Raw genomic sequence first — 14,024 nt, 5'->3', positions numbered from 1 at the left:
GTGGGAGATCAGTTGAGAATCAGAGGTCATCCCTGGAAACTGTATAAAGAGGGTGTGAGTAGGGGAGTGAGAGGCAGGTTTTTTTCGTGCAGAGTTGTGAATGATTGGAATGCCTTGCCTGAGAATGTGGTGTCTGCAAAGAGTTTGAATGTGTTTAAAACACAGTATGATGGACTGTGTGTGTGTGATAAAAGGACCTCCCAGATGAGTCTTTCACTTCATGAGGTCTTGGGGTGGTAATAATAATAATTATCAGGTAATGTCAAATCCTGCAGCCACTTATTTTGGCAGTTCCTGACTGTAGGGAGACCAAATATACAGGCTGCAGGTGGAACTGTCAAGGCCACATATGAACAGGAAACGTATGCCCCATTTCCTTTTTTTCTTTTTCTCTCTCATATAATGGATCACAATCCAAAGAAATATGACATTACTTGTCAATCACAAAATTCCTCTCACAAAAATAGTTTTAAAAAAATATATAAAAAACAAAAAAAAATTATTGAAATCACTGAAAAACAAAAAAAAAAAAACACCAAAAATGACCAAAAAAAAAAAAAAAAAAAAAAAACAAAAAACTGAAGAGAATCACAGAAAACCACCTGACATTAATTCTTACCAAAAAAAAAAATTCCATATCTACTTCACCCATCATCTGTGGCCTAAACAGCAATATAAACAATGTGTACCACCACCTACAATCATCTAATCCAGAATTAATATTCTTATCAGAATATTAATCAGAGTTGTAAGTTCTTATCAGAGCTTCCAACCTTTGTTTTACCCTGGCTTCCCTGTCAGTTGAACTCTCCTTTTTATTATTAAGACAGACCTCCAAGGAATCAGGAAGCCAGATAATACCTGCACCAGCTGTCATGCTTGTTATTGAATTCATTCACCCTACTTGTACACACAACATCCAGTGGCAATCCATTCCATTCATGCACCACTCCATAAGAGAAAAATCTAGCTCTTACTCCCCTTCTTTATGACATTCATTCCCAACTTCCAAGGATGACCTCTTGCCTTTTCCCCACCCTTCATAAAATGGAAAACTCCATCTAAAATCATGTATAATCCTTTCAGAAGTTTGTAAGTCAATCTCACCCCTCTCTCCTGTTGGCTAGTGTCTGCAATCTACAAATTTTCCATATGTCTTTATAATCAGTATTCTACATTTCCTAATCAAATTTTTAACACACTCCTTTGCACTCTTTCCACTGTATTGGAATAATCAGAAACTAGACATGTGCACAGTCCAAGTGAGGTTTTATGAAAGCCCCGTAAAGAGACAAAATGACTTCCTTATTACATGTCAAAGTTTGTTTTCCGCATTGCAATTGTCCTCTGAGTTGTATTTGCAATATTTGCTATATGGCCCTTGAGCTTCAATTTCCTATCTAATAAACTCCAAGTCCCAATCCAGATCGGTTTCTTCTAGCATAATCCAACCAATATAATATTACATTGAATATCTAATCACATCAAAGTGCATGACTTTACATTTTCTAACATTCAACTGAAAGCCATTTTCACATGCCTACAGTTTCAGCCTATTCAAAATGTTCTGAAAGTACATTTTGAATAGGCTGATACCAGCCACATTCAAAATATACTGCATATCAGCCACATTCCTGATTACTCTGCCTATGCTTGCACCAGCAAATAGCTGTATGTTGCACGCCAAATCCTTCCTAATGTTATTAATGTACAGATTGAATAACAGTGGACAAAGGACTGATCCTTGTGGTACTACAAGGATCAGTCCTTTGATCTACATCTATAGAGAGATCTACATCTATAAGATTTAAAGTGACCAGTGTTATACCACTGGTCACTTTAAATCTTATAGATGTAGATCTCTCATATACCACTTTTTGATGTCAGTCAACCATCCTCTTATTATTACAGTAAACTCTCGATTCAACGGACTTCGGATTTAACGAACAAAATTTGACAAATAAATACAGATGAAATAATTATTAAAAATAATTCAATGTTTATAAATTGCGTTCTCGGATACTTCGTGATATTTTGTGTGTACTCGTAATAGTTTGCATGTGCTTTGGTTCAGTAGCATTGGTAGCATAGCATCAGTAGCGTTTCTAGTGCAAAACATGGTGTTTAAGCTATTGTTGGAGTAATTTTTAGTTAAGCCGTTATTAATCATTATTGGTATCAGTTAATATGTCTGGGGTTAGCACAGAAACTTGAGTTAATAAGTAAGTTGGAAAGTGGTGCATCTGTTGCTCATGTTTGTGAACTTTACTGGGTGAAAAAGCAAACAGTTTTGGATATACACAAAAATAAAGACAAACTTGCTTAATTTTTGCTAAAATATAGCGCTGAGAGCTCCAAAAGTGGTGGATAAGAAACTTGAAGTTGGCCAATTATTGAAAAAAACATTGAACAAATTCAGCCCTTCAGAAAATACATCAATGAAGTCATTGAATATGAGGGTGTTATTTTGTCTCAAGTTTGCAATGCAGATGAGACCAGCCTGTTCTATCATGCTGTTCCCGAAAATACCCTTGCGAACAAACATGAGATTAGCACACCTGGCCGCAAATTAAACAAGGAACGCATTTTAGCCCTACTTTGTGCTGATGTCAATGGCACGCATTGCCTCAAGCTGATGGTAGTCGGAAGAGCATGAAAGCCTCGTGCTTTGAAGAATGTTATGAACCAGTTGCCTATCATCTATTCCAGTTCAAGGAATGCCTGGTTTACATGACATTTTTTCTGACTGCTTTTTCAATCACTTCATATCTGAAGTGCAAAACTACCAAGACGAGGTCCTGAAAATCTCTCCTGGAGATGTAAAGACTGTTTTACTTTTTGATAATGCATCAGCCCATCCTAATGCTGAGAAGTTGGTTAGTAGGATTGAAAGAATAAAATGTATCTTCCTTCCTCCAAACACCACTTCTATAATACAGTCTATAGACCAGAGAGTCATTGTTGCCTGCAAGAGGTTGTATAAGAAGTTTCTTGAAGAGGTTAGAGTTGTCTTGGAGAACAAAAACAATCCCAAAGAAGATACAAGAGGAGCCAAGGCACTTCAAAATTTGCATGCATACAACGTCAAGCCCATCATCTTTAATTTTGCTGCTGCTTGGAAGGAGATAAAGACTACAACATTGACTAATGGCTGGACCAAGTTACTGAACGGGAGTGAACCAGAATATGATTTCAGAGGTTTTGAAACCTCTGATTTCCATGAAACTTTCATGCAAGCTGGTGATAATGTCAGTGAGAATTATATTGAACAATGGCTAGACATTGACGAGAGCACCCCAGGCTACGAAATTCTCAGCCAGGAAGCGATTGCTGAAGATGTTCTACGGGGCGATCAGGAGATTGACAATGAGGAAGAAGCAGTTACAACTGGTGCAAAACTGTCAGTGGTTAGAGAACACATGGACGACATCATAGACGTCTATGTGTTCTTGTTCATAGACGCATCTTCAAATCCAGGGGTGATTGCTTATTATGAATATTTTTGGCAATTTCAATCATAAATTATTAAAAAACAGTATGAAAGTGGAAAGCAGCTGAAACGTGATACTTTTTTCAAGCCCAATCCTTAGTAAAATGGTATTTACATAAAAATGTTCTTGTTAAAATGTATTAATACTGTACCGCTGAAAGTGTTTTATTTTCAATACTATTACCTAAGATTCACGATTTAACAGACTTTTGATTTTAAAGACAACCTTTTGCCCCTAATAGTTCATTGAGTTTACTGTATTATTATTAACATTTGACTTCCATGGAGTCAGAAACTCATCATGGGAGATACACACTATTGCACACAATGCTCATCCAACTGTGCTTTAAACAGATTCTGTGTCTACACCAACAACACACTCAGGCAATGCATTTCACTCACCAACCACTCTCCATGCAAAGAACTGACTCCTCAGCTCACACCCTCCTTATAGTTTCCAGCAATGGCCTCTTGTTCTACCCCCCCCTCTCTCCCATTCCATGAAAAATCTCTTCTATGTCAACCCGTTAACAACCCCTGACTAGCTTATGTCTCAATTATATCCCCTTCCCTTTCCTCCTATTCACAAGGCTCTGCATCTTACGTTCTCTCAATCTATCCTTGTACTCCACATTCCATAGACCACCTTTGTGAATCGTCTCTGGACCCTTTCCAACATATCCTTGTCACCATGAAAACCCAGTGACCAAATCTGTGCACAATAATCCATATGAGGCCTGATCAAGACCTTATACAGTGGTGTGGTATCATAACCTCTATTTCTGCATGTCAGGATCCTCCATGTCATTGCCAATATCCGATGTGACATCTTCAAAACTTGTGCAATGTGGCCTCTGAATTTTAGGTCCTTGTCAACCATCACTCCTAGATCTCTCATCTTCTCTATTTCCATTAAAGTTTCCCCACAAGTGTATACTTTGTTCCCATTGTTGCTTACCAAATCTCAAAAACTTACACTTTGCAACATTCAGCTGATAGTTCCACTTACCTGCCCATCCATGCAATCTATTCAAGTCCTCAAGGCCTTAACATTCAGTTGACTGCGCATTGCTCTCCCCAGTTTTGCATCATCTGCAAACAGCTGCATATCACTAGTTAAACCCATCCCAATATCATTAACATACAAATTGAACAACCCCAAAACTGACCCCTATGGCACACCACTAGTGACCTTTCTTTTTCGAGATATCATATCCCCACATACAACTTTCTGATACCTATCTGACAGCCAATCGCTGATCCAACTCAGAAGTCTGTTATCCAATCCCATCTGTTTCAATTTATTTAAGAGCTTGTTGTTTGGCAGTCTATCAAAAGCCTTTGCAAAATATAAGTACACCACTATATGCATCCTGTGTCCAAGGTATTTGTCACCTTGTTATAGTACATAAATAAGTTTGTGAAACATGATCTCCCCTTAACAAACCCATGCTGATAACCACTAAGAATACTGCTGTTATCAACACATTTCTGTATCCTACTTCTCACCAATCTCTCCAGTACCTTCACAAGAACTCCCGATATACAGACCAGCCTATAATTTGAAGCTACAGCCTTATCACCACCTTTATGCAGTAGAACAATTTTACTCTACTTCCACTCGTTTGGAACCTGTGCTGTTATAAGACTTATTAAATAGGTATGCCACTGCCAATATCCCTGGAATATTCCTTTAAGATGTGTCATTTGATATGTCGTTAAATCCTATCACCATATTAACATCAAGGTTATTTATTTCTTCAAATACCTCCTCACAATTAAGCCATCTTCTCCTATATTATCCATGCTAATATTTTATAATCCAGTCCCATGTTTTCCAAACAGTCTTTCATGGTTATTATAACCATCAAGATTATTTATTTCCTCAAATACCTCCTACTCACTCACAATTAAGCCATCTCCTCCTATATTATCCATGCTAATATTTTATAATCCAGTCCCATATTTTCCAAACAGTCTTCCATGCTATATTCTGTTAAAAGCCTTAACAAAATTCAAAAGTATCATGGTGTATCCATATCCATTCCCCTGGTCTAACTCAGTGGTAATAGAATGTGAGCAAGATGCCCAATCATTACCTTCCCTTAGTAAACCTGTGCTGTTTGTTACATAGTACAGATTCTGTGTCAACCCATTTCCAAATGCAAGCCCTAATTAATTTTTCTAAAATCTTCACTGCCACTCCAGAAATATTGATGGGTTGACGATAGTTAGATACATTAGTCTTTGCACCACTTTTGCAATTGGATTACCATACATTCTTTTTCCCTCCTTTAGTCCCAGTTCTGAGATTCAAATTATATAGACTGGTCAAAGGTATGACTAATTCAGTTGAACACTTTTCTTGCATCCATGCTGATATCCCATCAGTTCCTACTGCGAAATTCCTATTCAGTTTGTGCAACAACTCTAGTACCTCCTGATCATACATCTGAGTTTCTTCATCCAGTGAAGAGGTAGCAGTGAGTGCAATGTTGCATACACCAGGTTGTTAGCCTTTAGCAAAATAGGCACTCATGAGTTGAACAACCTCTTCTTCATCTGACACCTTCACACCATCTGCATTCAGAGTTATTCTTTTCATATTCATTCTTTCTTTTATTCAGCCAACCTAATTTGAAAGATTCAACACAAGTCAGGACTCTAGCCAATCTGCAATTTTTTTTTTTTTTTTTTTTTTTTCACCAGAGGTCAGGCCAACAATTGTGGTAGCGGTTAGTCAGTGTCTTTAACGAACCAGTATGATTGTGGTATAGCTTGTTTCCTGTGTATATTTGTACGCTCCAGAAGATGACCTTAACATAAAGGTCGAAACGTCGAATTGTAAAATTTTAGTAATAGTAAACTAAAGTTTTTATTCAAACACGGTAGTTGTCTCCATAATTTCCAAAAATGCATTCTTTCTTTTACTTGTGATATAATGACAGAATTCTTTTAGATTGTCTTTAGCATGCAGAGCCAATTTCATTTCATACTCAGACTTGGCGTTCTGTATAACAATTGTTATTCTTCTGGCATGCTCCTTGTAATTTTCATGACTGACATCATCCTTATGCACACAGTATTCCTTCCCCATCATCCTTTTCTTATGAATCACTTGCTTAATAAGATTTCAGATCCATTTCACTCTACTCTGTTTATTCTTGAAACTTTAGGGATTCATTCCAATGCATCATTTAGGTATTTTTTAAATGCTTCCCATGCACTGCCGATATTCTTCCCATCCAACAACTCGATAATATGGTACAGAATCCAGCATGCTCCTTAGTTGGTCATAATTTCCTGTTCTGTAATTCAGCATGTTACATTTTCTGAATGGAACATTCATAAACTTGGTGACAGTGATACTCACTTGAGTATCACTGTCACTAGGCCAGATAGTTGTCTTTAACTGAAAACCCTGCTAGCACTATAATCAGATCAAATCTTTATGCAACAGACTTTCCTAGCCAATGGTCACAATGCTAAGAAGATTAATAAATTGGTTTTCTTCCCTTCTCATCAGATAGCCTACAGTAATACTTTACTATTCCCTATATTCAGGGCACCTTGAAAAAAAATAGCCAAGACTATCTCTGTCCTGCTTTCAAACTTCACCTGTAGCTGGCTGCTCTTATCTGCTCTCATAAGTTTCCATTACTTCCACTCCCTGTTCCAGGCATTTGTAGTTCTCTTGTTCTTGCAAATTACCTTGTTATGGTCAGACTTGGAGAACTACTAACATCTGCCTAGAACATGAGAAATACATCTTCTGCTCAGAGTGACATGCTTTGGATACCTTGCACAGAATCAAATGGGAAAAAAATTACTATACTTCACTGCAACAAATATAAACTTCAGAGCCTTTTCTTAGAATCAGCTGCAGATTTGAAAAACCAGCCTGATCATAACAAATATCAGGCTGGTTTTTCAAATCTGCAGCTGATTCTAAGAAAAGGCTCTGAAGTTTATATTTGTTGCAGTGAAGTATAGTAATTTTTGATATGTTCAACTTCCCAAGGTTTCATTCATCCTTTAACAGGCACTTAAGCACCCACAGCCTTCCAGTATCCTTGGATTTCCCAACCATAATACAAGGATAAGGTATGCCTCTAAGTATTTTTGTCTGTAAATTGCGTGTAAATTACTGGCTGGTTTGCCTGCTCAGAGGGACGAAAAACCTGAGTTTCAACCTCCACCTCTGTATGAGACCGGCTAACTCGCCTTTCGTCAAAAGAGACCAGATAAAGGTTCCTCAAGTTCACTAACTGGAATTGAACCCAGGTCTTTCCAACCAAAGGGCTTTGCCTATACTGACTGAGCTATGGAGGCCCTACTTCCCAAGATTTGGGAAACTAATCTTTAGGTTGACTCTCAAACAGCTAGAGCTAGCCAACAGCAAACATAGAGGGTACCCCCTCATAGGACTTTAGGCTTGTAGTCTGTTTTCTTTCACTTACTGTTTTGAGTTCTCTGTGACAGAGACAAAATATAGTATCTAATAAACTTATATTTTATTGTTTCTCTGTGCTGTATTCTTTCCATTAAACCATCACACAAGACTAAATACAAGAATATAAAAGAAAAAAAAAACCTCTGCATACCATACCATGAAAGACCTATGACCAAAACTCCAGCTGCTCATTCTACTTATACTGCATCTTACAACAGCTGTAAAAGAATAATCACAAAATCCAAATCAGACTTTGAAAGGACTAAATACTGCAAGCTTGCCTCCTCTTCAAATGGCAATCTCTTGGGTGCAACCTCTGTCCACCCAGGTTTCTAACATTCTCACACCTGGACGGTACTCTAGTCATCTCACCTAAAGACAAGGCTAATGCCATCACTCTTCTCTTCCAATTCCTGCATGGACCTAGGCAAAGTTCCCTCCACTCCACTAAGAACTGTCACCCACAGTCTTCTGCCAAAAAGAAATCCAAATAATCCTTAATAACCTGAACACAAAGCATCAAGTCCTGATGATATCCCACTATTGTGTTAAAAACTTGTACCCCAGAACTAACATCTATAATATATCACCTCTTCAATCTACCCTACAGCATGGAAACAGGCCCACATCCAGCTGATCTCAAAGATACAACCAAAAAGCTACTGTCCAGTTGCTCTCACTTCTGTTCTAAAATTATGGAGAAAGTCATCGACATTCAACTCCTGAACCACCAGTGACCAGCAATATGGATTCTGCACTTGTGATCTAGCTGATCTTCTAGCTTTTGCCACTCACCTCTGTACTCAGGCGATGGAAAAATTCAGAGAAACTCACATAGTTGCTCTCAACATTTCAAAAGCATTTAATGGATTTCGCACATAGTTGCCTCCTTAGCAAACTGCCGTTCTGTTGTCTGCCTTCCATGCTCTTCGTCTGGATTGTTAACTTTCTCACTAGTTGCTCCCTGCTTGTCATGGTTGATAGTTTCATCTCTTCAGATTTCCCACCAATGTAGGAGTAGCTCAAGATTCTATTCTTTCATCACACTCTTCTTCTTGTATATGAATGACCTGTCCTCACAGACCTCCAGTCTTATTTATAGCTTTGCCGATGAAGTACACTCCATTCCTCCTTGTCATTTGCAAACCTTGCAGTGCCCAATTGTTAGAATCCTCAAGGTTCACCATGACCAGTGTCCTGAATTTCAATCTCCTACCTATATCTCAGTAGGGCAAGGATAACCTTGTAGACCTCAATGCCATCAAAACTCAGTCCTGTGTGATGCTTTGCAAGTAAGAGTTCACATCCCTTTCCCATACTTTCAGTAATACCCAGATATCTAAACATGATCAGATTTCCTTTCTTGGACTGACCTATTCCTCCACCCTTTCCCGGCACATTTCAACCATAACTTCTGCAGCTGCCAAAAAATTTGGTATACTTTTTCACACAAGATACTTCACATCTTTGCTGCTGCTAATTCTATACAAATCCCAAATCTTTCCAACCATGGAATATTGCTCTCATATTTGGAATGGTGCACTGAAATCCTCTCTAAGATTGCTAGATTCTATCTAGAAGAGAACATTTCAGTTAATGATCCTTCCCCCTCTCTCTCTCTCACACACATCCACTTCAATCTCTTTCTCCCTCACAGATATTCATTTTCTGTTATGTGCCCCAGTTATAGATACTTTCAATGACAGTGCTCTGCTGATGACACTATTAGTCATCCACTTTACTCTAAAATCATTAGAACAAGAGCTAACCAACACCCTTTTATCTTGGAACTCATCAAATCAACTTCACTGCCTCCTTTTTCATTCCATGTACTTCTGTTCTTTGGAACAGTCTCCCCCCACTCTGCTTTCCCTAAAGAATACAACCTTCAGTTCCAAAAAAAAAATAAAAAATAAGTGAAACAGATTTTCCTTTTTTTATCATCTTTCCTATATACGACACTGATCTGCTATAAGTCTTATGACCTTTCACGTGTGGGTCAGATATATTTAAAAAAAAAAAAAAAAAAAGGATAGTCAGCTGAAATCTCAAAATGGGCTTAGTTCCTAATGAGTGAAAGTAACCATGTATAGACCACTCATTATCAGTGGAGTGGTTATCAGGGTGATAGAGGCTAATTAGGTTTTTCATCCAGCAGTGGGATAGCACTGTGATCATTTATAGATAATATCCTGGCTTTGTGAAAAGTGAGTCTTGCTTTAGCAGTTTGCCCAGGTTTTATATTGGAGCAACAGCTGAGTTGGATGTGGGGGATGGATATACCATAATAATTTTGTCTTTTGCTAAGTGGTATTTGATAGAATTCCATATGGGAATTCTATCAAATACCACTTAGCAAATAGGTTATCTAAAACTCAAAGGGATGAATATGTAGAATAGGGGCTTGTGATGTGGATAAGAGAGTGGATCTCCATACATTAACTCTCAGTCATGAGAGTTAATGTAAGGAGGTGCTGAGTCTTAGAAAAGACTTAAGAGGGTGACTAGTTGAGAACCACAGAGGTAATTTTATCATCATCATCATCAAATTCCTGCCATGTACCCTCAAGGGGTGTACAGGATATGACAGTACTACATGAAAAAATTACATCATTACTAACTTCCTATTTACAATTTTCCTCCAAATCAGTCTGTTACTTGTCAAGACTCCAACATTATCAGATCTTATATTTCTATCGTCTAAGGCACTTTGTACCGTATCAATCCACCTATATCTTGGTCTTCCTCTGGGTCGTTTTCCTGCCAACCTGGCAGAGAACACTTGTTTTGCTAATCTTTCCTCTCCCATTCTATTTAAGTGACCATACCATCTGAGATTAGCTCTGCTAACGCATTCCTGGATGCTGACAATGTCAAGTTCTTTCCTAATATCCTCATTTTTAATATGATATTGCCATTGATGCCATCTGTTCACGCCTCTAATCTTTCTCAGGATTCTCATATCTGTGGTCTCTAGTCTTTGGTCAAGTGTTTTACTTCTGACCCAGCTCTCAGATCCATAAGTTAAAATTGGTTTGAACACAGTCTTGTATACAGCTAATTTAGTGTTCCGACTAATTTCTTTCTTATTCCATATGAATTTATTCAATTGACTTCCCACGATACCAGCTTTGCTGATTCTGTTGTCTATTTCTATATTTAGTTTACCATCTTCAGTAAAAATTGTGCCTAAGTAGCTGAAATGTTTTACTTGTTCCACAGGTTCTCCATTCACAACACAGTTGACATTTTCAATGATTCTGCCTATTTTCATTGTCTTTGTCTTTTTATTGCTGACCTTCATACCATATCTATTACAACAGCTATTCAATTTAGTCAGAGAATCTTGCAGACTTGTAGCGGATTTATTTAGAAGTATAACATCATCTGCATAAAGCAAAGAGCTGACATTAACATCTCCAATTTTGATATCAGGTTTAATACCACATTCCTTCATAATGTGATCCATATAGATAATGAATAACAGAGGGGATAATGTACATCCTTGTCTCACACCAGATTTAACATTAAACCATCTTCCTGTACTTCCTTCAATTCTAAGTGCTGACTCACAACTCAAATAAAGACTAAGTATTGCTTGATATAATGCCCCATTTACACCATATAACTGCAGTGTATTGAATAGCTTCTCTCTTGGCACCTTGTCATATGCCTTTTCCAAATCGACAAAACTTAAATATAGATCTTTGTTATATTCCCATGCTTTCTCGACTATTTGTCGTAAAGTGAAGATCTGATCCTGACAGCCTCTATTTGGCCTGAATCCAGCTTGTTCTTCACCAAGCTTTTCTTCCACAATTCTTCTCAACCGTTTCCCAAGTATACTTGCATAGATCTTGCCAAGAACACTCAGTAGGGAAATACCTCTGTAATTCTCACATTCAGTTTTATTTCCCTTTTTATATATGGGTACTATGAGAGCTCTACTCCAATCATCGGGAATTCGTCCCTCTGTCCAGGCTTTCTGAACTATGCAGTGCAGCCACTGTAAGACTCTTATACCACCATACTTCAGCATTTCTGGTCGAATATCATCTACTCCTGCTGCCTTTCCACATTTCAAGCCTTTGATGGCCTTTTCTACTTCTAGTATGGATATGTATTCCTGACTGCATGCCTGGTCAGTGTTTTTTATCACTATGCTGTCATCACTGCTTGTTTCATTTAGCAGTTTTTCAAAGTAATTACTCCATACTTCAAGGATATCTTTTTCTCCTGTTTTCATTTCACCTTTATCATCTCTAATTCCTTTTACAGCACTCTTTCCTCCATTCCTAAGCTTCTTCAACAACCTCCAGAATATTTTGCCACCTTCTTGGTATTTATTTTCTATATTCTTGCCAAAGTCCTCCCATGAATTTTGTTTAGCTAGTTTTACACACTGTTTAGCTTTCTTACATTTGTCTCTGTATTCTGTAAGAGTAAAAGCTGACTTATTTGCCAGGAACTTTTGATATGCTTTCTTCTTTTCCTTCACTGCCTCTTTAACTTCCTGTGTCCACCAGGGAGTTCTTTTTTTTTATCCTTGCACACAACCTCACCACATGCCTCTCTGGCAGAATCAATCAATGTTTCCTTCAGAGTTTGCCACTGAATCTCCAAGGTTTGATTCCTGTTCTCAAACTCTTTCATTTTCTTTTCAATAATATTTCTGTATTTTAGTCTACAGTTCACATCTGAGAGCTGCTCAACTTTTATTCGCTTTAAAACTTTCTTACATGTTATTCTTTTCAATATGAAAATCAATATGAAATTAATGATATTAGAGTTAGTCTGTATAGTAGTGATACAGAATCCATGCAGGCTGTTCTAAACAAACTGGTTCTGTAGGCAAATGGTAGTGTTGGTAAGTGCAAAGTTATGAATATTAGATTGAACATATTTCAGGACATTAATGAATTACCATTTATTAATGGTGATTTGTTACAAGTGGGCAAAGAAGCTAGAGACCTAAAATTGTTTTTAAAATTTAAATTTTTTTAAAGGAAATTTGAAGAATGGTTTTAAAATATTGCCTCCTTCCCGCTTTTCCCTTCAAGCATGTGTGAATACACAAAAATACACACCAGAGGTTGGAAAACTTTACATTATCACTACTGTGTGTGTGTGTGTTGTCAGTGTCTGAATAAAGAAAGCATTTAAAATTTTTAATACTGTAAATTATTAGTCATCTTAGGAATACTGTCATATACTGTTAACCCATTTACCCCCCCCCCCCCCGGATAATTTCCAGTGTGAATTGGCTGCTGCAGTTTGTGCATCTGCATGGATAATGCTTGGTTTCTATTTATGTTTTGTGAATCCACTTCCTTGTAGTTTTCTTTGTAATTTTCTTGAAGTGCTGTAAATAAATGTATCCTATGATTAATTCTTTATCCATTTTGTATCAAATTTATATGCATTCTTTTGCCTTCCTACAGGTCACTTATTAATTTGCATTCATGCATCTTTTGATAACCAGTCTTGGCACACTTTCTGTTGACTCCTCATTTCCTCAAAATGTGTAAAAGTGATGTAACTGCAGTAATTTTTGTGGCCTTCCTGCAATATTTTCACTAGATTCCTTGAAAACTATAGATTTTCCTTTTAGTTTTCATAGGCACTCTGAGAACTTCTTTTATTGGGCATACCAAATGCTTAACCCTCTTCCCTTCACACGCATCACTACAAAACATAGTTGTAGGATATTTTGAATGCTTATGATTTTATCAATTAATTCTCCCTTTGATTTAATTTCTTGTAATGAACAAGATAAACATAACTACACATGTATATAGTTATCTTATATGTTACATAACATAAATATATATTTCAGTTTTTTTTTTTTTTTTTTTTTTAATGTCTAGAATTTTCTAATTCCATGAAATGAACTTGCTATGCAGTCATCTGTGAGAAAGGAAATTAGCAAATGGCATCATCCACATTTGCTTCATGCATTAAGTCTGAAACTGGAACTCAGGTATGTGCATAATTTACTTATAGTGGAAGTGTTTTCTTTTATTGTATATTATTGTGCCCTGAAGGGGCTAAGAAATGTTTAATGTAAATTATTCAGGTCAA

At 37.2% G+C, this 14,024-nt stretch overlaps 1 protein-coding gene across 1 annotated transcript in view; it reads left to right on the top strand.

Moving 5' to 3' along the window:
• The window catches only part of Xrcc2 (X-ray repair cross complementing 2), a 69,692-nt gene that overhangs the window by 29,755 nt on the left and 25,913 nt on the right, over nucleotides 1–14,024 (top strand). The window contains exon 2 of the mRNA XM_090397096.1: nucleotides 13,811–13,923. Coding sequence (XP_090253222.1) covers nucleotides 13,873–13,923 — 51 coding nt within the window. The 5' untranslated portion in view covers nucleotides 13,811–13,872. The remainder of the gene's footprint in view (nucleotides 1–13,810; nucleotides 13,924–14,024) is intronic.

The sequence above is a fragment of the Typopeltis vanoorti genome, chromosome 8 (assembly GCF_054136105.1).
Source record: "Typopeltis vanoorti isolate ZY-2024b chromosome 8, IOZ_Tvanoo_1.0, whole genome shotgun sequence".
Lineage (NCBI taxonomy): Eukaryota > Metazoa > Arthropoda > Arachnida > Uropygi > Thelyphonidae > Typopeltis > Typopeltis vanoorti.
This window is presented reverse-complemented; position numbering and strand designations above follow the sequence as displayed.